The sequence below is a fragment of the Dermacentor silvarum genome, chromosome 1 (assembly GCF_013339745.2).
Source record: "Dermacentor silvarum isolate Dsil-2018 chromosome 1, BIME_Dsil_1.4, whole genome shotgun sequence".
Lineage (NCBI taxonomy): Eukaryota > Metazoa > Arthropoda > Arachnida > Ixodida > Ixodidae > Dermacentor > Dermacentor silvarum.
The window spans coordinates 267560964-267584863 of NC_051154.1; the positions used below are offsets into that span (position 1 = coordinate 267560964).

The 23900-nt window shown below is 49.4% G+C and overlaps 1 protein-coding gene across 1 annotated transcript in view; it reads left to right on the forward strand.

The window, feature by feature from the left end:
* LOC119440176 (homeobox protein B-H1) overlaps nt 1-22020 on the forward strand; it is a 41528-nt gene extending 19508 nt beyond the window's left edge. The window contains exons 2-3 of the mRNA XM_037705112.2: nt 15846-16095; nt 19716-22020. Coding sequence (XP_037561040.2) covers nt 15846-16095; nt 19716-20265 — 800 coding nt within the window. The 3' untranslated portion in view covers nt 20266-22020. The remainder of the gene's footprint in view (nt 1-15845; nt 16096-19715) is intronic.
* The last annotated feature ends 1880 nt before the right edge of the window (nt 22021-23900 follow it).

The following is a 23900-nucleotide window of genomic DNA, read 5'->3' on the forward strand; positions in this document are numbered from 1 at the left end:
AGCTATCGTGCGTCGTGCTTATGCGTATATATAACCAGCCCACCGATAAGTTTCGGTAAAGACTGCTCATTCTTCTCATTGCCTTCTAAAGCGCTCGTCGGTTTTTTTCATTAACGTCTGCGTAAATACCTGACAATAAGGCATATATATATATATATATATATATATATATATATATATATATATATCTTCCGTATAGGTCAACCGACCATTGCACGGCGACATCTAGTTTTACAATGGGGGAGGAGGGAGGGATAAAAATCGCGCATAGGCGTCCTCCCCCCCCCCCCCCCCCCCCGTCTCTTTCCAACTATAAGGGGTCGCCAGACACCGTAAACCCACACCACACACACACCGCGGACAAATTCAACGATCGGCTCCGAGAAACGCGGCCTCGACATGCGCCTTTAGTGCGCGTGTTGCCATGCTGGGGTCCTGTCGCTGGCGGTTCGCTTTCCGACCTGTTGGCACGGGTCGCCAGCGAGCGCTGGGGCCAACCGGCGACGCGCCGGACATTCATCACGAGCTGCTGCTGCCCCTCGCCGGCGTAGCGCGACATAAGAGAGAACGCGCGCGCGCGCGGGAGCCAAGCGTGACGAAAATATGCCGCCTCGTGGCCGCTCGACCGACGGCGGGACACCGATATTCCGGGCTCCGTCCCATTACGTCTCCCTTGCGCGGCGCGGGTCACAGCCGGGCGGGCAGTGGGCGGATGATCGACGATATCAGCTAAAGTGCGGACACGTTACATGGGATCATGAATAAAGCATATGGGAGGTAGAGTGTGCGCATGCATACGTGGAAAGACCGTATTGGAAGTATTTAGCGTATACACCGTTACCGCCGCCGCAGCGCTAAGTTCGCCCTCGTGTACGCCGTGTCATACATCTGTATACAGCGGGTATATACAGCGAACCCGTGCATTGTGTCTGTGTTTGCAGTGATGGCATATAGCAGTGTACCAGCTGTAAACTGATAACTCCGTGAATAAGAAACATTATAAAATGCGTATTCAACTTAAATACAGCCCAGTGAAGCATTTAGCGGCGTCGTGAGGTCACGGTGTCGGAGGCGAAAAAGTATATATATATATATATATATATATATATATATATATATATATATATATATATATATATACTTTGGTATTCGCACCGGCCTGTATGTTGCACATCTGTATGTTGGTGTCAGTGTAAACGTGAGTAATATTGCGTCTAAATTAAGCTTGCCTGACTGATAGCGCTGGTTGGGCTTTTGTAAACGGAAGCCAACGGGAATAAATTATGAAACGTTCTTAGTACATGGTGCCTCGAAAATAAGGCAATCGAGCCGTGTGGCAACCGCTGTGCGGCGCGTCATCTGATGTAACCGAGCGGTGAACTGGTGTCGTGCTTGCCAAAGACGCTGCTTTTTTCTGAAACACGCTACGTGTTTCTTCTGCACGGTGCATGCACTGCATGCGTGGTGCTACCGCATATGCCGCTTCAACGTCAACGTCACCACCGGCTTCAACGTCACCATTCACTCTATGGCAACTTATAGCTGCAGTGTGCTCGGGGATGAATGCTGGAATTTAAGGAATATAGACATGAGTATACGAACGGAGTATATGAACATAGACTGAGTATATATGAAAGAAACGACTTGGCTTCTACTTGCTGCTGAAACCGTCTTTATTCTTTCAGAAATTTCCCTATGGACGAAGGTGGGGAATCTCCCCAAGGCCTGCAGTTATATACATATGCGAGTTAATGTAGTGACCTCAGCCAAGTGGAGTCATGAGATTGTAGAAATGCATGAATAGGAAGAGGGAGGTGCAGGGACTGCGGAGAACACATTGTTTTGCATTATACTAAACACGCGCGCGCGCTTGTACAGTGGGACACAGTAACTGAGAAGGCAATGAAAGCAGGGCTTCGCACAGATTGTGATTTACCGTGAACTTGGGCCTTGGTCGACTTCCCGCTGGAAACCCGTCGAACGCCAACGTTTCGCGACTGAGCCGCGCACGTTTCGTCCATTATAGCCTCACTGAAAACGGGCAACCTCGTCTAATCTGTTTAACGAGTTACACCCAGCCATCTATCTGCTTGCTGATTCTGTCGTTTCTCTGAAACGTTGATGTGTCACAGTGTAGTAGGTGTAATGTGTATAGTGCGAGCGTTAAACAAAATCGGGTAATTTGTTCACGCGTGCTGGTGTTTCTCAACAAGCGAGCAACATCTATAGTAGCGCTCTCTCTTTTTTGTTCCTCGATTATTTTATCGAAATTGCTCGACGTGTCATTCCTCCGTGAGCACAGCAACGGGAGCAAGTACAGCATAATAAGGGATTTTGTACACCGTGTTATTTGTCCAGCCGGCTCATCAGATTTTCAATTCACGTTTACACTCACACGTTTCAACTCACCTTCTCGTTCAACGTTTTCTCAAGGATGCGCACGAATTTTCGTTAACAGCAGTTTCTCGATATATACGTGCGTTTGCGCACTCTGTGTATCCAGACAGCCTTTAAACCTGCAGTGAGAAACGGACTGCTTAACGAGACGTTATTCAAGTTTACGCGTTTCCAATCTCGTGTGTAGTTGCTTCACGTATATATGTACGTATTCGATAGGGGAACAGAGAAAAAAAAAAAAAAAAAAACACGATAAGAAGTCATGAAGAGAGGCACGCGCTAGCACATGTACGCATTCTCGCGAGAGTTGCACACTGCAGGACGCCAGAGTCGCATTTGTGGTGTCTTGTAAAGCATCTTGCCCTGCTTTCTATTTTCTTTTCTTTCTCCGCTGATGTTTCCTTCTTTCGGTGATCGGGCACGAACACCAGAACATCCAGCCTATACCCTGCATGGCCGCATACTACGCACTGTTTACGCATACAGAAGTCTACAAACCCCGCAAGGCAAAGCAAATGAAAATTCAAGAAAACCATCTGCTAAATAGCAACAGCGAAGACGAATGAGGACGAGAGACAGCAAGTGTTGGTTTCCGGAAACCTGCAGCGTCTGTTCTGTCCCAAAGCTGCAGACACGCGCGCGCTGAATTCGAAAATTCGCCAGGGTCTCGCGTAGGTATACATGGACTGCGAATAATAACATCGGGTTACGGACAATAATAATAATAGTAAAAAAAAAAAAAGCTGTGGTGGGATGAGTGGTTGGCATATACAGGTTGGCGCGGTTTGGTTGGAAATACACGCAGCTCTGAAAAAAAAAAAAAAAAAAAAAGAACGTGGTGTCCCGAAGCTTATACGCATGCAGTGAGCGTAAACCAGCACGCATTATGTGACAGCGCATTCGGTGCACGCGCTATGCAGTGGTATGCGCAAACTCGATGCAGAAATGCCGGCGTGCAAGGTGGAGCGGAGCAGTTCTTGGCATTCTCCGGATCATGACCGGGCGCCACTGCGAATGGCGAGCTGTCCGGATGCGGCTGAGACGCGAGAAAAAGACCCCTGGCGAACACTCATGCAGCAAATATATACAATTTACTGTTCGCGCTGGAACTGTAGACTATATATAGTCGATAAACGAAACTGCTGCCGCGTTATAATACCTCGTCTCGGAGGCTTAAGGGATTCCACTCGCGATTACTATTGCGCGTTCCATGCAAGTTCGAGGAAAACCGGCCCCGTTTACTTTTTCTCGTCACAAAACTGCACGTATATAGGCGCGCGCTCGGGAAATTTATAAACACAGGCAAAGAAGTATATATGAGTCTCAATTACAGTCGACACTGCGGATTAGATATATGTATTCGTGTTTTTGTTTTATTGTCTTGGATAAGTGTCAAGCCTTGAGGAATCGATCATGCCATGCCATGCCTTCGTGCTGGTGAGGGAATAAGTGCGCCGTAAACGCACGAACGCTTGCGCCATGGCTGTGGAAAATAGATAGCATGTGCGCTGGAATCCTGTCTGAGCTTGAATGGACCATGAGAGGCAGTTCCAGTTCGAAATTCTCTCCGAAAGGGCCAAATGTTCATTATCAAAATAAATAAATAAATGTTTAAATATAAGAATAACTTCCACGGACAGTTAGAAACGTAATCAATTAAGCACTAGAATTTGTATAAGTGACGCAATCAACCGCTCCTGTTGCGCGCCTAATGAAGATGTTGTATATGCTTACATATTGGCCAAGCATATGCATATTAAGCATGGCCATATTTTCTATCTCTATACGCTTCGTCTCAAAACGTTTAGAACATCAAAACAGGTTCACAGGAGGAAACGGCTCCGTTGCATGTATGCGTTGATTCGTCGCAGTTGCGTTGTTGAGATGCTGCCTCTTACACGGCACACATCTCAGCAGCGCTCGCGCACGAAAGCTTCTGTGTCAAAACACGCGATGTGCGCGTCGTCGAAGCAATCATTCTTCGTCTCTGACTCAGCATCGCTCGAGTCCGAGGCAGAGACTGAACACGAGACCGCAACTGATGACTGCACGTACTCCGTGTGTGTGTCATTAATTTTTGTTGTTTCGAGTTACGCGTATTTCGGTGACTCTGCGGCTAAATGGAATGAATGTATACGCATGCGCGCGCGCACGCACGCACGCACACTCACACACCGGAACTGCGTTGTTGCCTCGTGCCGCCTATATATATATAATTGCGGTGGCCTTTGTTCGCAAAGCGCGGGAGTTCCCAAATACGTCTGCCGAAACGTGAATAACATAATCGCGAAGGTTTCATGTTTTCTTCTACTTGCGAGATGAGGTAAACTGCGTGGGCGCGCATATGCGCATCTCGAACACAGCGAAGAAACAATGAAGTGGATTGGACGCGTACGCACGCAATCTTAGCTATACATCAGTAAAGCTTTCTCATGGCCTTGTACGGAAAGTACTTTTAACCGGAACGTAGCGCAAATAAGCACAATCACAAGAAAGAGTTCGCTTGTTCTTCTTACCCTCCCTTGTGTCCATACTACTCAAACTTCTGGACGTGGTGGCCCATTTGTACCGGCAGAAATCACCAAACGGAGTCTCAGTGCAAGCATACTCCGAACACACATCGTCGTTCGCAGTCCAAATACCATATGCCGCGCAGAAGGCACACACCTGCGTACACGCAAAGCGACGGCTGATTTCGTCAGTCTTTTCCCATTTATTGCTTCAGCAAACATCGGGAATTGGCAGCTTTCTACGCGGCAAGCACCGCCGATTATGAATACTTTCATCTTCTCACTGCACACGTTCGAAATTGGCAAATTGCGGCGCTCGTGCTCAGCTTCTCTCGCTCCATTGTCCAGCCTGTCTCGCCCAATGCATGCACCGGCATGACTGAACAAACATTTAGTTCCCAGTGCAGGGTACCAAACTGGATATCTATCTTCCGGTTAACCTCCCTGTCTTTCGTATCTCATTTATATATCTCTCCCTCTCTATACGGCCCACGTGAGAAGTAAGACACGCAAAAGAGCATGCACGGCGTGGGCGTATACATGCTTTCTCGTTAGCCTCCTTTATTTAATTTCCGATCTTCGTTATCATTAATTTTATTTTCTGTGCCGGGCAACTGCCACTGATGGAGCTTTCGAGTTCCCTTCCTCCATTGATGCTTTCAGGTTATAGGATAATTAGCTGAGCGTTGTGTTTAAAAGAAAGAAAAGACAGAAACGACATGCTGGAAATTGATTCATGTGGTGGTTTTGGTATATACTATATGTGTCAAAAGGTACTTCTTGGATTCCGTACCGAAGGACATCACAATAATTAAAACCACAATTTAAGTCGAATTTCACGCGCCACGAAGGGGGGGGGGGAGATAGATAGATAGATAGATAAACTTTAATCCAAAGATAGTTTTGTCTTGCCCCAATGGGGCATCGCTAATGGTCGGGGCCCCTAGTCCAGGGCTCCGCTGGCTCTTGCCATCTTCTCTGCTCTCTGGATCAGCTTGAGCTGGTCACGAAGGGGGGAGATATTATTTTCCCATGAGTCCAGGGCACAAATCTGTGTGCATTTGGCGCTCAGAGTGGCTGAGAATCTAAACTAGTAGGATCTCGCGCGAAACAGCAGAAAAGGTCACTATCGTGGTAGGAATTGTGATGGCCGCACCAATGTATTGAATGGGTCCTCGATTCCAGGACATCTCAAATGCCCGATTTCCCGCGCTAAAGGCGTATTTTGTATTCGGAGTTCTGCAAGTTTGTTGTACAATATGAAGTCCGCTACCTCATTACAAACGCGGCAACGCTTTATGGACTGAAACTTATAGCCTGTGCGCATGCAGATCGAGCACAAATGCCAAAGCACTCAACGTTCTCGTGAGCATATATAGTACATCCGCCTCCTCTTCGGGAATCACGACAGCGTAAAATAGGGCCGTGAGGAGGTATAGCATCGCTGGAAGCTGCGTGGTGGCGGTCAGTGTATGCGTGCGACGAATTATGAGACGCGCGCGCGGCGGCCGTAATCGCTGCGCTGAGCGTGTGTAAGCTTCCTGCCTCGCGTGCGACGGAATAAATCCTCGGCCCCACGCGTCTCCCTTGAGAGAGAGAGAGATAAAGGGGGGGGGGGGGCGAAATTAAAGCGTCACTGGGGCCTTTTAGTGCCGAAACAGAGAGATATGCGCCAACGAGAACAATCGGACGTTGTTGAAGGGATGAAAGAACAGGAACTGCATTTCATTTTTTTTCCAGCGAGCACGCGTGCGACAAGAAAGAAGGGGAAGCGCGCCGCGGCACATATAGACACTGATCGCGTGCGCGGGAGAATGACGCCTGCGTCAACCGGAAGCGAATGGAACCGGCAGGAAGTGACGAACGCCCGGGTGAACTTGTGGCTGCCACTTTACGCTGCGTTGTTCCCTCTTCCACCCCCTCCCCATTCGTCTCTTAAGCTTCTGCGTTGAAATGGCGCTTTATGCACTTCTTGTATGGTGGGGCTATTACGAAGGACTAAATGCTTGCAGGTTGGGGGCGCACAGATGTCATTTGATTTTCGTTTTATGCTGCAGCTCTGAAGCGTATCCACTATATGGAAGCCACCAATTCTACCCACTAAATTGCCTTGCTTTTCTTTTTTTTCACTATGTAAGCTGTAAACATGGTAGCCACAGTGTACTTCACGAATGTTATATACTCAATCACAATATTGGAAACTTTGGCAACAAAGCTTTGTGTATGTGTGCATGCGTGTGTGCGTGCGTGCTTGTGTTATTGCTATAAGAAACGTTTTTGATAGGCGTGTATCTTTCATCACAAGAATGCGCATTTTCCTTCGCAAAACGATGCCCCGGTGGCACCAAGGCAATTACGTCATAAAGCCTATAGCGCGGGCCAAAGCAACCATGAAGTAATTAACGTTTGCGACTCTCCACGAGGTTCTCTATATTTGCTGTTTCAGTTCGTGGGATGAATCAATGCGCCGTCGTGTGACGTCCGCGCTCTCGCTGTTTCATTGAGATTGCTTTAAAATGCGGTGAGTGTATCGGCGGTCGCCTCGTATATATACCGTGGGTTGTTTCGAAGATCGCTTAGTCGATGAGCACGTTTGCAACGTTAAAGGGTTGTTGTTCTCTCGCGTGATAGATCGTGTATAGAGGGACGAATGTTCGACAACTATACGCCGCTTCACTCTGTATACGATGTCGCATTCCAGATACATGTTTCTCAACCGGTTTCGTAAAATGAAATGAGCAAACGCACGGATCTTAAAGTGCATCGCGCCACGCTGCGAATCTCTCCTCCCGTCACTGAAGGGGCGTTTCGAATTAAGTACGATTCAGCACTTGTACGCGTACATTTCAACCGCGTTCTTATACGTATAACCGCACCTCGCGGGCTGCGCTGCGCGTTATCTCGCGACAGAGGCCAGCTCGGCTCATTTCAGACTCGTTGCCAAAAAGAGCCCATAAACGTCCGTATACGCGACTTTGCTTGCGGCGGTAAAACTGAAATAGCCTCGCGTAATTCTTAACGCGTCTATATAAACGCGAGCATGCAAGCAGCCTTGCCGGACCGGATTATATCGTTTCCAGAAACATCCAGCAGACCTCCCGCGGGCAGCCATCGTTCGCGATGCTTTACACTCCTTTTACGAGTGCTCCTGCTGATAAATGATCGGCGAGGAGGCACATATACGATTACTTAACGTTGTCCTAAGTATCAGCACGTATATAGAATCGTTAGGGTGGATGGTTAGCGCGGTAACTTTATGGCGAGGTCGTCGCGAGATGTATCTATAGCGTATATGGTTGAGGGGTGTATAGCGCGAAACATTGGGCTGTTTCCATGACCCGAAGGAAAACGCTAAAGTTGAGTCTCTCAATTTGTCTATCAGAAGAGGTCGTTTTCTTTCTTTTTTAACTTACTGAGCGCATGCACTGCTGGGGTCGATAGCAAACAACTGCGGCAGACAAAAGGGCGTTTAAGTTATCTAACAAAACAGTAAAATAGTCACGGCACTTGCGCGCCAGCACCTGTCGCGTCGTCGCATTTCTCACTCAGTTACGCTATTAAGCAGCATTTCTTGATATTAATGATTATTTCGCAATCCCCCATTCAAAGGGACTTGACCATCACATAAAACTACTGGACACTACGGCGATTCATTCAAAGACTCGGTCATTCACTCGATGTCTAACATGGACAATTATTATCTCGCTCATTTAGACTATATATACACAGTAGCGCGTGGTCAGTGGTCATCCGTTGAGGCCGCTCAACCGCCCCCACGAAACCGGCCTCTCGAAAGACGCGGGCGCGCCTCCCACAGACGAAACGCCAAGCAGCGTTGACGTGCTAACTGCAACCATTATGACAATGACATGGCTGGCGCGCGGCGATCAGGAAAATTACTCTTTGCGGATCATGGAGGGGTCCGTGCTCCGGTACACGTCGTCGAGCTTCCACGCGCTCATAAATAAAGACCTCTTATAGACTCGGCGGCGGTGCGCGGCGCACAATTTCGAGCAACTTCTGTACAGCGTGTATGCCGCTGTTAAAAGCTGTGAAGACGCCAGACGCTATTCTTTATGACGAGGGAGTCGCTCCTCCACGCCCCGCGGAGCGTGGTTGCCACCCCCCTCCTACCTCAACGCTACACACACTCTGCAAACTGGCTTCCCCCCACCTCCGTAGTACAGACGGAGTGCGCAAAGATACAAGCGATCGGCCTGCATGCGCTCGGAGCAAACTGCGTTCGTGACAGGCATATCAGGGCCCGCGAGTGGAGTCTTCGCGCGAGTCCTCATCTGCCGCGCGCGCAAGCCCCTACCTTCGCGCTTTCTTTTCTTTTTTAGTTACCTTTTTTCCTTTTTTTTTTTCTTTTCCGTCGCCGTCTTTTCGTGCATCCCAATAAACACGGAACGATTTGCCTGTTAAACGAGCCGGGGAAGGAAGCTGTTCTCGAGTTGATCGCCGCTCCCAGGTCAGAGGTCGCCAGAGTCGTTTAGCTGTCGTATATGTATAGTTGGGCGATATCGCGTGGGCTAGATACAGCTTCGGGATACACCCGGTGTGCTTGTTTGCACAGTCACGTTCCCCCCGTATACCTCGCCAAGTTCTGACGCGCTCCCCATTTGCAGAGAGCGCATCACTGGCTTCCATGCTCCTCACGTTTGCACGGCGCGAACAAGGTTTGGCATACTACCTGCTGGCCTTCTGTTAAGACGGGTATGCAGCGAGTTCTTTCCGCGCCACGAAGGTGTAGTTTTCTTTTTTACCGGTGCTCACCTGAAGTTGCGAAGAAATCTTGTTTTCGATTCAGCTACTCGAGCCTTTAAGGGTAGACATTCTAGGCGAGAAAGAACCATCGCCTCGGGCGGCTGCGAGTAGGAAAAAAACTGGAAAGCGTAGAAGCGGCGCCAATATGGGCATAGAAACTCGGCTTTCGTTTTCTTCAAACTGTACTTTTGACATAATATTTTCAGGGTTGTTTCGAAGCATGAGCACGCATGTTAGTGAAAGTGGATGCAAGAGAGATGTCACGAGGTCGTCAAAAATGCTGTGGCCAAGCTGTTTTGCCCTCGCAGATGTAACTTTGTGGTATAAGGCGAGTACGCTGGTTCGACTCCATCGCATGGTCAGCCGCTGGTAATTGCGTCGCCGATCGATCGAGCTCCGTGATTTACGTCAGTGGTCTGAACAGAGTAGCTGGACGAGTTATAATTTAGTGATGTTTGGCTGTTTGAGGTTGAGCCATTCTTTCGATTCTGCAGTTGTTAAGTGTTTATACCGTGTATTGTACGTGTATCCAATAAACCGTCAGTTTACATAAGCACTCGCGTCGTCGCTGCTTTCCCTTTTATAAGTATTCTTGCGCCGTGCACCAAAAACGTCAGAGTTTGCGCGATCACGGTATTTTCAAATTTAGTAATGGTGAAAATCGTGTGGTGGTATAGGCTGTGTTTCTTCATTTTTTTTTTAATGCGCTTCGCTCAAGTCTGAATATATAAGGTCTGCAAAGCTATATAATGTATAGCTAAGAATCTGTTAAAGGGTAATGGAAAGTCGAAGCAAGTAGTTGTAAAACTCCTCTTTTCTTTGTTCTTAATTTACGCGTTCAGCCATGCACGCATCTGAAACCAAAACCCAACGAAACCAGGAACGAAAGACAGCGAAGGCGCAGATGCGCGCGCCTGCCTGATGCCTTTTCGCTCACCTCATATTCAAACGGTGGCGTCGCCTGCTGCTGTATATCTCTTAACTGCGAATCACCTCGTTTTGGTTCGACTTCTACAATCGCCTTCGAAACCTTTGACACAAGAGTCGGGACAAAGAAAACGGAATTTTCTTGCAGACTTGGCATACAGGGCGGACCTGAGAGCTGTTGCACTGCAAAGCAAGAGGTTCAAAACGCATACTACACCTCTCAATCGCAGGCTGCACAGCCTTATTATAGACTCTCTCGGGAAATCGCGCAGTCTTTTTTGTTCGCTTAGCTTCCGCGTATAACGTGAACATCCGCTGGTGGCGATAGTCATGCGCGCCGTACACGCGCGCACAGTTAGTCGTCGTATACATGCGAACAGAGCTGCTCGAGAGCCTCCTTTGTGGACCGCGCCGATGCGTGTGCGCACCTCTATACATGCGGGTTGGCATATACGAAAGGCACGCAACGCAGTTTCTTCTTCTTCTTCGAAGGTGGGGAGGCCAGCGCACTCCGCGGCCGAGGTCTTGCGTTGGCTCGTCTCGACTACCTGGCGCCACGTCCGCAGACGTATATATGAACCTCGTAAAGGCGGCCGGGTGCTCGTAAAAAAACAAGCGCCGGCGACGCCACCGCCGGGCCCGCTGAGAGGCTCCCAAAAACGTTTGGCGTCTGTCAGGGAAAAGCCGCGGCGATGATGCCTCCCCTGCAATTACCCCCGCGCGGCAGCGGCAGCGCGCGGATCCCATGCAACGTGTGACGCCTGGGAACAGTGGGCACACACACGCACTCGCGGCGGCGGCGACTGGAAGGAGAGTCGCACCGGTTAGAGCCTCAACCCCGATCTCCTCGGGTTGGGAGAGGGCACTCAATTCTCAGGCTGCATTTGCGCGCATCATTTTCGGTTGCGTTTTGTATGTGTGTGTATACAGTATATACCATATACAGATGCGGCGGCCGCAGTGGGAATCGCTGCAGCGCGCGCGGTCCGTTTTGCCCTGGCTAAACAACAACGCGACGGAAGCGTTTAGAGAAATTGACGTCTGCGAGGAAGACAATGATTAGCGGTATATTAACGCAGATGGGAGCTGGTAGAGAGAGATTCGCGAGTGGGCGTGTGCCTCATATACGCGCGATAATCTGAATGAGCATTAGAAGAATTGCGATGGAGGGCTGAAGCCGTGCATATTATGCAGCGTCCTAATGTGGACGCTCCGCTCTTAGTTTGTTTCTTTTTCTTTTTTTTTTCTTTTCTGTTTGTATGTTTGCGTAGCTGGGTATCCACGTTACTTCAGATTCAGATTCGCTGCAGGACAGCGAGCAGAATTGTTCATCGATCGCTCGGAATATACAGGCACTTTGCTGTGACGCTCTTATTTATCACCCCAGCGTCGCCGACACCGGCGGCTGTAGGGTTGCGAAGAAAATGACTTGACATTCCGTGCTTCATCGATCGTCTGAGTGTTACGTACCAAGCTTTGCGAAGCTCAGGTCGAGCAATGTTGGCGTTTCTAATCTCGATGCCCGTCATTCGGAAAATGCGCGCATTTCATCATTTTCACATCTCGAACACTCTTGTTTTGGGTCACGGCTCGTGTGAAATGCGCGCCTCCCATTTTGCTTCTACCGCTCGTATAGGCTCTGTGTTCTGGCGCTACTTTCTTTCAGCTGTGGAAAGCTTCAGCGCAAGGTGCCCATTGTGAGCAGCGTCAGAGGTTTGAAGGAATTGCCAAAAAGGCGGTGAAAGCTTTCTTTCGACCTGTCTAAAAACTGCATGGTTCATATCACAACTATACGCGCTTACAGGCCAACGGCTCAAAGAAGCGTCACTATAGAACGAAAGCTGACAAGCGGTGGGCGTGCACGGCTGGTCAGTCAGCTGTCCATTGCGACCGTGTGACTATAAGTCAGCGCGTGCTAATGCCGATGTGTAACCTCCGGGGCGAAGAGGTCCGCCATGCAATGCTCTTCATGGTTCAGAGAGCCAGGCACACACATGCCGTGCGAAAGGTGGGCGCCGACATGTATGCGCGAGCACAAACGAAAAGGGGGCAGCTAGAGGTGTGCGCGGGTCAGCCGCCGAGTGTTTATGCAGGTCAAGTGGAGACGCGCACAAGATGCCGTTCCTCGCCAAGGTCGCGAGGTCACCGTCTACACGACCGCTCCGGCAAATAATAACAATGCGGTCGGTGCGTGACACGCGACAGCGCTGTCGTGTATACACACGTCGCCAAGATTAACCCCCGTCGGCGAGGAACGCCGTACAGGCGAAAGAAAGTTTTCCCTCCGTGCGTGTATACGTATGCATCGAAAAAGAACCAAAACGTGTATACGATTGCAGCCTGATGAAAGATGATTTAGGTTGCAGAACTGATAGTTGGGCGAGTTGGTGCGTATTCATGGTGGAATTTGTAGCGCGCACAATAGAGAAGGACACAGTGAAGGTCGACGCACGAGCGCTTGCATTGGTTGCAATCACTGACAAAGAATTTGCATTCTTCAATACTGCTTGAACCTTCGTAATCTGTTTATATAAAAACGAATGACTCGTTTTGCACATGCTCAGTACAGATAGGTGGTGCTTATATGTTCTGTCTCTTTCCAAAAATAACCAGTTGTGAGTAAGCGCTCCTGTGTCCACCTTCACTGTGTCCTTGACAATTGTGTGCGCTAGAAATTTCACCATGTCTAGGTTCCTAGTTATTTTTTTTCTATATAGCTTTTTTTAAGCGTTTACGGCTCGCGCTAACGTTAAATCTCTTTTAACCAAGATATCCAGTATTGAAATCATGTGGTTTGAGTTATTACGTGTGGGCAAATACCACTGGCGCACCGACTTCGTCAAAAGAAACGAAGACAGTGCGCACCTGACCGCACGTTCACTCCGGGACTTGTCACATCGGAACTGCTCGAAAGCTCTGGAGAGGAAAGCAAACTCTCGTCTAGTATTTGCACTGCAAAGCTTGCTAGCGCCAGGAGATCCATGGGCTCGACGATACACGGCCAGTAACGCTCACGTGCTTTGTTTCATTTGACAAAGATCGTACATCCCCCGCTGCTGCTTATTTGTCGGCTTCCTGTGCTATAGCTGTGTCCTGAACTGATTTTGGCTTTGGGCGTGGTCCGTTCGTTCGCTTTCTGCGTTGGTACGTTCTTTTTCCCGGTGTGTCATCTCTTCTTGAAAAGGAGGCGAACATGCGGTCATCAACCACATCGATGTAACCATCTTTCACGGAGGGAAATATCGCTGCCGAGCGCCTGAGCAAGTCGCTTACCGACTGGATTGCTCGCTCACCCTATACAATATTCCTCTCGATGCCCCTAGTAATTTTGCCCCGATGCCACGCGGTTACATTAGCTGTGATCAAACCATAAAGGCATGGAATCTCATCTCCGCGGTATAATAGCAGGGAGCTATAAGGCTTCGTTCTCCCGACGTATTATCGGCGGCCTTGTACACTCGCACACTGCATAATAAATCCGCACAAAGAGTCCGTCATGCGTGGCAACGTTGTCCGAGAGTCTGGCGGCATAACAAAAGTCCCGTCTTTCGGGAAGGTCTCGTTTCATGTCATCCAACTCTCCGCGCTTCCGTACGGCGAGCCTCCGCACGACGCAGCAGGTGCGCGCTTTCATGCGCCCGCCAAAAAGCACCATTACAGATGGCCCTTTATATCCACTGCGCAGTTGTACGCGTGCGCCGATTTGCCTCGTGCCAAGAGGAAGCCGCCACAATGCGAAACACGTCAAGCGCGGCTAAAACGTTCCGCGCTTTTTTTTTTTTTTTTTTTTGCATCCTCGGCAGCCGCACTCTTGCAGAATGTATATACTGGGCGATGCGCTCAACACCGACGGCGTTTTGGTCCATCACCGCGTGAATAGCGGCTATGCGTGGCCCCCGAACACCTGACGACCGGCCAGATATGACCGCAGCGTGAATAGGGAGCACCAACGACTCGGAAATGCACAACGGAAGCGCGGAGCAGTTATTGATGCTCGCACACTCCGATGCTCCGCGTTTGGCGTCGTGGTTGCATTCGCGGCAGCTTCAGCTTGCATGCTATACGCTTACTTGTTGCGCAGCCGTTCTACAGCATACGCAATGCAAGGCTGTCATGGGTTTCCACTGTTCATAATTTTACTCTTTCAGAACCAGGTATTAGCATATACGCGGAGCGCTTCCATGAAATAACCGAGGAAGGACCACGGATGCATGCTCCAGATTTACGAAACTTTTTTATCCGAAGAAGAAATATTCGTCTTCAACCGGCGCCCATCGCTGTCACCTGATTGGCTGTCACAATTAGCCTCCACCTGTTCTTATAGATATATACACATTTCGTTAGCGCCCACGAAGCGGTCTTGTGCGCAAACTTGTGTCCAGTTTCTAGAACCACGTGCTACGTTTGAGCGTCACGTCCTTCTTTCGATACGAAGGCATGATGCACGGTAGCGTGAGAAGACGAGGCAGAAGAAGGCGATACATACATGTATATAACGCTGCACTCAGATTCTGAGCGCTAGATATTTATTGATAAGGACGACCGGCTTAAATACATAAAAAGCCTGAAGATTACCAACACAAGCCGACAACACATTACCAACAAAACTCATGTGGGTGAAGCGATATCAAAGCCGGCTTGTGCGCGTGTCACCGATACTGCGAAGGAGCATGTATAATACCTCCGCACTTTCGCTCGTGTTGTTGTCGTGGCTCTGGAAAACCTCGCATGCACGTGTTTTCAAGACGTGGCTGCTATCCATAACCTATGCAATGCTGCGCAAGGGTCGAGCTAGCGAGGCCGGCACTACAGTGCTATAGGTGGCGCCGAAAAGTCAGAGAAATATCGATGGCGTCGCCGTCTGTATTTCACTTTCGGGTTCGTTTCATACCATAGCGATATAGCCACAGCTACCGCGCTAATGGTGACATGTTTGTGTTCTATACAAGAGTAATATTCAAATCCAGCTCAAGTTAACATTTGCTTTTGTCGTTTCACTTGACGGCATGAAACACAATGTGCCTCTTTGTTCAGCCTTCTGTCGTGTTGATTAGCTGTATGTGCTGTCCGTTAATCTATATGTAGCGTACGCTATACAGTAAGCATGAGCTAACTATTCTCAGATCAAAACGGTTCTTCAGTAGGCACCTCGTCGCGGCATTATAATACGCACGTCGTTGTTTTCTTGTTTTCGCTTTGTTTTTCGGCACTAATTCGTTGCCCCGTTGGCTCTGGCTACCGCAGGGAGCGAGTCCCCGGAACGGACGCTCGAGTCGCCCCCTGGAGGCGGCGGCGGGGGTGGCGGTGGTGGCGTGTGCTCGCTGAAGATGAAGAAGCAGCGCAAGGCGCGCACCGCCTTCACGGACCACCAGCTGCAGACCCTGGAGAAGAGTTTCGAGCGCCAGAAGTACCTCAGCGTGCAGGACCGCATGGAACTGGCCGCCAAGCTCAACCTCACCGACACACAGGTCAAGACGTGGTACCAGAACAGAAGGTACGCCCCGCTTGCGGTGTGTATAGGTGCGCGGCATGCGGAACCTCATAGTTTTACGGATTTAGTGACTGATTGAATGTTGGAGTTGCAAGGGAGATATAAGAGAGTAGGGGGAGGGGGATAAAAGGAAAGGCAGGGAAGTTGAATGTCTCGAAGCAGCGCAGTGGCTATGAGAGACGACTTATGTTGGGCAGCTCCGTGTTAATTTTGGCAGCAGCTGGGAATCGCAAATGCCTGTCTATGCTGAATACGAAAGTATTCAATATGCTCTCCTCTCCAGGGGATTCTTTGAGTGTTGCGCAAATGGAGCGGTGGCATGCCAGGGCATTACGAGGCGTTTCAGAGAATATATGAGTAATTCTTAAAAAAGGTTTGTTTGAAATATTTTTTCCCGGCATCACATCATTCTCCACTGTGGGCTTCAGAAATCGTGCGAGGATTTCCATGAAAGTCTTGAAATAAATAAGTTTACATACCTACATTTTAGGTTCGGATTAAGTTAACCTAAAGTAATTCACCCTTTCTTTCTTCATCGCCACGTCTTATGCACTGTTTTTAAACCTGGAAATTTTACAAACGAAGTTTCACATGTTTGTTGAATTCATGACGCTAGCGCACACATCGTAATTGTGGAGTTGAAGCCAATGACTACTTAACGCATGTATACGCGTTTTGCGGTAATGCTGAGGCTGCAGGACTTGATCGGTGAGATTTGTCCCCAAACTCTACCACGAATTATGTTCCCCGTATAGTGTTGGCCCTCAGCATAGACAGCATACAGAAGTTTGGTGGGAAAATAAATGATAAATGTAACGCCAGGGTATCCGCGCCATGTTTGGGCACGCATATCCCGAAACTATAGTGTTATATGTTCTCAATATTCTTCCTTAATGGACATGGCTTGAGCACTTGATTGGTTGTGTTCCAGAATTACATGTGTATCAAAGTATTAATAAAAATTCAGTGTAAATTTAAGGTAAATAATCAATTCACTGATAACTATAGCAAAATTCCTGACGCCCACTGCCACACGTAATTTCTGCTTAAAATACCCTGTTTATTTGTGTTGCGTTTTTTTTTAAGGAATTACAAATTACCTGCTCTATCACAGTGGTTCGATAGTATAAGCGCCATTACAGTGACACAAAAGCGTGGGTGACGAAGTCATGACGACCTGTAAGAGAGGCCATTCATGTGTAACAATAAACGCAAGGCCCGGGGCTTAACCAACAAGTTAATGGCTACTGAAGAAGGTAAATATTCTTAGTCGTCTAAATTAGCTGCGTATATCCAGCGTTCCCTTCTCCGTATCTTCAATATTCGCACCACGAGCGCGGGCTTGCAACAAGTGTATTCAGGTGGAACAAGTGCATTCAGCAAAGGCGTAGTGGTGAGCAGCAACGCCGGTAGCGATACCTTGTGACGCAGTGCTTAACCACAGCGCTCCCCGAAGGTATACATTTCAATCACCGACTCTATTCCACCTATCTCCTGTTCCACTTATTCCGAATGTACCTGTGTGTACTTTATGGAGCGATGGATAGTGATGAAACACAAGTTTTCCTGCACGTTATACGTGGTTCATGATAGCGTCACAAGCCACCACCCTCTCTGCTGCTCCCGGATACGTCTCCCTGTATTGCGGTATACGTCTATAGTATATACATTCTCCAACGTGCGACACCGCGGCGCGAATCGACGATTCGACGTGACCATCAAGCATATAGTATTACTGGGGCACGCGCGCTCACTCCATCTGCTCCGAGGAACGTAACATCGCCGCTCCATGCGCGGTCCCATATCCGCGTTACTTTCGCTGACAACAGCAAAGAGTGCGAGGCGGTGGTGTTAGCTGCCGAGAGGCTCACTCAGCCAGCGAGCAAAGGCGACCGCGAGCGGCCTCTTCTTCCAAAGCTTTGGCGCTCACAGAAAAAAGAAAAAAAAGTGGGCGTCTCATTTCCAACTTTCCGTGCCGCCTTTAATTGTGTCTCGCCAAAGCGCTTGCTCGCTCCCGCGACTGCTCTTAGCGGCAGGAAGTATGGTGCCTGAGCATCGTGGGAGACGAGTCTGCCGCGAGGCATGGCGAGAGAGCGCGCACCCTTCTGTCGCCGCTGGCAGAGACGACGTCGCCCTAAACACAGCGGCCGCACTCCTGTCAGGAATCGCTTAGCCAGAGATATATACGCGCAAAAGCAGCCCCCCCCCCCCCCCCCCCCTCTCGCTCTCTCAGCCGTCCGCTAAACGGCTGCCGCGCTGCACGTTGCATGCGCCTTGTGTCTCTCTGCGTCGACGCCAAAAACCGACAAGAAATATACGGGGGGGGGGGGGGGGGGGGGAGGCGCGCACGCGATGTATGTATCTCCGCGTGCGCCGCGCGGCGCTCGACGGCAACTGCTCCCCGGGATGCATGCGCGTCGACGCTCGCTCGTGCGCGGGAAAAGAAGAGCGGGGGGAGTTGGGAAAAAAACGTTCGTATAGCCGCGAGCCCCCCGGAAAGGCACTCGCAAATGAATGACCGCTCCTGACCGCAACCGTATTCAGCAGCAGCGGCGTTTTTGGACGTTTCTTTTGTTTTCGTCTTCGTTCGCCGCTATCTCCGCGGCGCTCACGTAAAGGACTTCCGCCGACACTGCTGCCGTGTGTACAAAACGAGCGTTTAGAGCGTTTAAGCTGAGGCCGCCCTTTCCGTGCGCTTTTTTGTTTCTCTATATAGTACGGTGTAGTATAGAGCCCTTAGAGGAAAGAGGAAACGAGAAACCATTTGTGAGTCTGGTTAACTTTTCGGAAGCCGCTTCGCTGGCTTCTCTCTCTGCCCCCTCCCCCCTCTTTCTTTCATCCAGTCCTCCTCTGGCTTTTTGTGAATGCGGTTAATTAAGCTTGCTTTATGGTGCGGACGATGCATGCATCGGTTCCCAGACGTCGAGCATGTCTGCAACGCCGGCAGAGCCTGACGCTGCCCTGTATAGGGGTGCGTGGACGCGTGTTCGGAAACAATGTGCAGACTTTCTCGGAAAGCCCATTCTCCATTTTCTTTTTCTCCTATAGTCACTTCAATGCTTTCCAGGTTCGCTCCCTGCATATTTATAGAAGGGGTACTTGATCGCGATGATGATTTACTGCAGCAAGAAAATAATCTCTCGACTGTCTGTTTTGTGCTAAGAACAGATGTTTTAATCATTATTACATTAATTTCTTGCGCGTTTGCTGTAGTATTTTTTTAATGTTAATTCACACTAATGCACTGCTTGCGCTCTAAGATGTTTTGGAATCCAATGAAACTGTGGTTATTTTTCATTTTTTGTTTAAACCTCATTAAATGATGTCCCAGCTGGCATATAATTTTATTGTTGACAGTCATTTTCTTCGAGTTTAGCGATACTGCGCTAAGCTCGTGCTTTCATGTTTCATACCGTTTAGACAGCGGTGTAGACAGACATTCGGTGGTCAACGTTTTTACAGAGGTTTATGACACCAAATCTGCGCCTCGCGCGGTCTAAGTGCTGCAGGAGTCGCAGCCACCCCGTAATCTTCGGTGAACTAATGAGGAGTCGCCCACATACAGAATACGACGCGACTGGTGCGCCGAGCGTTTGCCAACCATTCTTTTCACCCACGCGCAGGACGAAATGGAAGCGCCAGACGGCCGTGGGTCTCGAGCTGCTGGCGGAGGCCGGAAACTACGCCGCCGTGCAGCGAATGCTCCAGACGGCCCCGTACTGGTTGTCCAGCTACACGGGCCTGTCACCGCAGTCCTCGCTAAGCACTATGGCCGCGTTGGACCTCTACTACCGGCAGGCCGCTCTGCAGAAGCCCATGGCGTACCGGCTCTACCCGGGCGTTCCGCCACCGGGGGTTCCGGCCGGGGTCGCTCCACCGCCGGGTGCCGGCGCACCCCCGCCGCCGCCGCCCCATCACGCCCCTCCTCCTCCGCCGGGCGCCTCGAGCAACGGACTGCCCGCCTCCGTGGCCGTCGTGCCGCCTCAGATGCCGCCGCCGTGCTCGTCTTCGACGGCGAGCGCTTCGCCGTGCTCGACGGCCAGGCCGTCGTCTCCCGCTGCGCCGTCTCATCCTCCTCTCCCCACGACGTCGTCGTCCTCTATGTCGTCCTCGTCGATGGCCCTGTCGTCTTCGGTGTCATCTTTCCGGCCGACGAGTAGGGAATCCTGCTAGAGGAGACCAGCGTCAGTCGCCCGCTCCATCGCAGGCGTCCCCGCACTGATGCACCTCCTGCAACCTCCTCCTCGTCCCAATCCTTTTGTAGAAAGCAGAGAAGATTCCTCCCACCTTCGACCGTTATCTTGCTCTTTGATGCACTACAAGAGAGAGACTGAGAGAGGGGCGGAGAAAAGTGGGAGGGTGGTGAGCTTTCGAAGCGGAAAGTCTAGTCGTTACACCCACGGAATGCGAACTTTTTACGCTCTCGTTTTTTTTTTTTTTTTTTTTTTTTCCTCATTTGCTTAGCAAGAGCGAGCAGAACCACCGATTTGAGCCATTACCCAAACTTCGGTGTTTTGAAAGCTCTTAGAGGAGGAGCTTCTTGCGCGATTCATTTTACCGGCGGGTCAATTTTTTCCGCGGATGAGAGGCTTTGCGCAACGGACAGTAAGTTGGTGCGCACCGGCTTGTCAAGTGATACTTGCGGAAATGTTATTCTGTCACTCGACAACTTACTGCGCGGGTCAATTTGGTGCCACTGGCGCGAAGATTTTAAGCCGGGAGTAGATTTACCGACGGGCATAAGATAATTCGTGCAAGCGGCATAGTAGTGCAGCAGAGTTGTAAATTCTACTGCATTTGAATTTCCCGTGTAAGCATCACGGTGCTTGTGAAGAAAGAGTAATATGGAGGCGTATGGTTAAGGGCATGACACGTTACGTGGGACTGTATTTCCGCAGGGGTGTTTAGACCAAAGTCAAACTTTAGGACGAACGCCTTTACTGTTCGGTGGCTCTATCTCACGCATCGACCATTGCTAATTTTGTTTTTTTCAATCGAGTACGAACTCCCACCATCTGCACCTTCCTTTAGCAACGCAGTCTGCCAAGGAAGCTGTTACGAGATGGTAACAGTGTCGGTTTCTTGCGACCCGGCTGAAACAGCATTCTTGCGAACACACCTTTGCGTATCTTGTCCAGGTGTATAGATTGGCGGCGCACTTCAGTCGCGAGTGAACGTGTTGAAATTAAGCGAAAAGATACGTTGCGTTCCGATGTCAGTGTCTATAGCATGGCTATGGCCGACGTGTAACTTCTAACGCATTCCACGCTGGAGGGCAATCTTCTCGCGTTGTGTAAATAACCGAAAGAGGGAAAAAGCTATAGGAAATTCGGTAGTGGATATGACGACTCGCCGGAAGCAGCTTGGTATTAAATGGCGCGAGCCGGACTTGTTTACGAGTGCGATACCTGTTGGCTGAGAACTGTGTGCCGCGAAGGCCGGTGCCGTGCTTCGAACTCGTAGAGCTCTTTGGAACAGTCTCGTGAAAACACTGAGTGCGTGCAAGAACTGAAGAAGACAAAGGCTGTCTTATAAGATGGCGCCAACGGACAGCAATGCCCTCGGCAGCGACGTTGGCTGACGTGAACCCATTTCAAGCGGCATTCCTGACCATCCACCGTCAGTTCGACCGACCTCTGACGAGACCACCGCATTACGAACGCAGCTGCAATTGTTCTTTCGCCGTACTGCTTTTGTTGCATTTTTTGTTTCCTCCTCCGACGTGAGGTCGCGTCAAGGTGTGCTGTGCGCTCTTGAACAGTCGCGCACGTTTCGCGAAAGTGACTGTGGACGATGCGGGAAAAGAATCGTGTGCCGTTATCCTCGTGTGACATTGTGAATGGAAGCTCGGGTGTACGGCGCACCAGAACGCGCCCTGTGTAATATAAGTTTGTAATCTCGCGTAGATATGGCAATAAAAAAAATGCTAATAAGGCGAGCAAAAAAAAAAAAGTGGTTGTGTTGGGAGTCTTTGATTTCGTGAACGTGCACTGCACGTGAAACGTGAGGTCGCATGCAAAATCAAGTATAATATGTGTACCGTATATATAGGCACGCTAACCGTGGTTAAGTTGACCTCGGATTCAGGGTCAACAACGGTTGCGTTTGTTTCCAAGCAAAAAGGCTACGTTATATTTTATATGTATTATGTATACATATTTATTTGTATACAACTGTTGAGGGGAATAACGGCAGTCCGTTCATGTCGCTCATGCAGCATGACTTGCGGTAAGTAGTAAATGCGCATCGCCTTAGCTGCGGTTAGCGTGTCAACCAAAAGGTATGAAAACGCGCCTGCCTATCGTGCTCTCCGACAGTTCCCCTCGGTTCCCTTCAGGCCAGTCAACTATATGTGATTGCCAACCTGCAGCTATAATGCAATGTCGAGCACGTTTCCAATGTGCTAAGCGTTCAAAATTAAGCTGTCCCGGCTTCGATCTTACCTCTCGTAAATGATACGTGGTTGATGAAATAATAAAAATCACTGTTTGACTGAAAAAAAGAAAAAAAAATTCTAAGGCCAGCACCGAAACTTCAGAGCTGCTGTATTCCGTTGTGCGCACACAATGTGCATGTTTTAAATAAGAATTAAAAAAAAAAGCCTGTGGCAGATAGCACAATTCTAACCCTTCAGATAAGATTACTCGATGAGGCGGCCATTACTTCGACGAGAAATCAAAATACTAATTTGAATAATTAAAACAGTTACGCTAATTACTTTTTAAATTAATTACTTTACGGTACATATGGAAATTCACGAATTGTAGCCGGTAAGCTCGCAAGGCACTTGGAACGAATTCCTCAGGACTACACCATGCAGTTTCGTGGTATTAATTTTCAAATAGCTCGACGAAATGGGGGCATTAACGTTCCAGTTACTTTTGCGCTTTAGTGCATAAAGCAGCGTTTTCTTTAAAAAATTAAGTGGAACAACAGTACATCTTTACCGCAAGTCGGACGGCGCATATCTCGAAACCGGTACCATCCCCAGAATTCGTTAGCTCACTAATACTCACTAGCTACAAACTAGATATAGCTAGCTACCAAACTCACTAGCTACAATTCGTAGATTGAAATATGTGCCGCAAAGTAATAATATACAAAAATAATTAGTGTAATTTTAATTTTAATTATTGAATTAAGCATTTTGATTTCTCATAGAAGTAATTGCTGCACAAGTCCTAGCCCAAATACCCGAGGAGGGCACTGACGACATCACCACCCAAACCATCATCTGGTTACCGGGCCACGCTAGCATCACGGGTAAACTGTATGCCGACAGAGCAGCTCGAGAATTTGTACATAACCGAGCACTCATCACGCCGACTGCAGATTACCCTGATCCAGTTGACCCCGAGTATTCAGCCATCCTGAACTACCATAGAGGGAGTCGCTTGCGATATCCCCCACCCCACCGAAAACTAAAGCTGAGGATGCCGGTGCCTGGCGTAGGCCCCAGAGAGGCACTTACACGAACCTACACATCGCATGCACCCCACAGCCTACATGGACGAATGCCCGTGGTGCGGGGCCACACCAACCCTATACCACATTACGTGGGAGTGCACGCTGCACAACATAGAACACCACGACACGAACACCACGACACGAACACCACGAGGGAGCAATGGGAGGCACTACTGTCCAGCTCGGCCCTCGACGACCAGCTCAAGCTGATCCAGAGAGCAGAGAAGATGGCAAGGGCCAGCGGAGCCCTGGACTAGGGGCCCCGACCATTAGCGATGCCCCTTCGGAGAAACACAAAACTGATTATTTTTCTAATAAAGTTTATCTATCTATCTATCTAT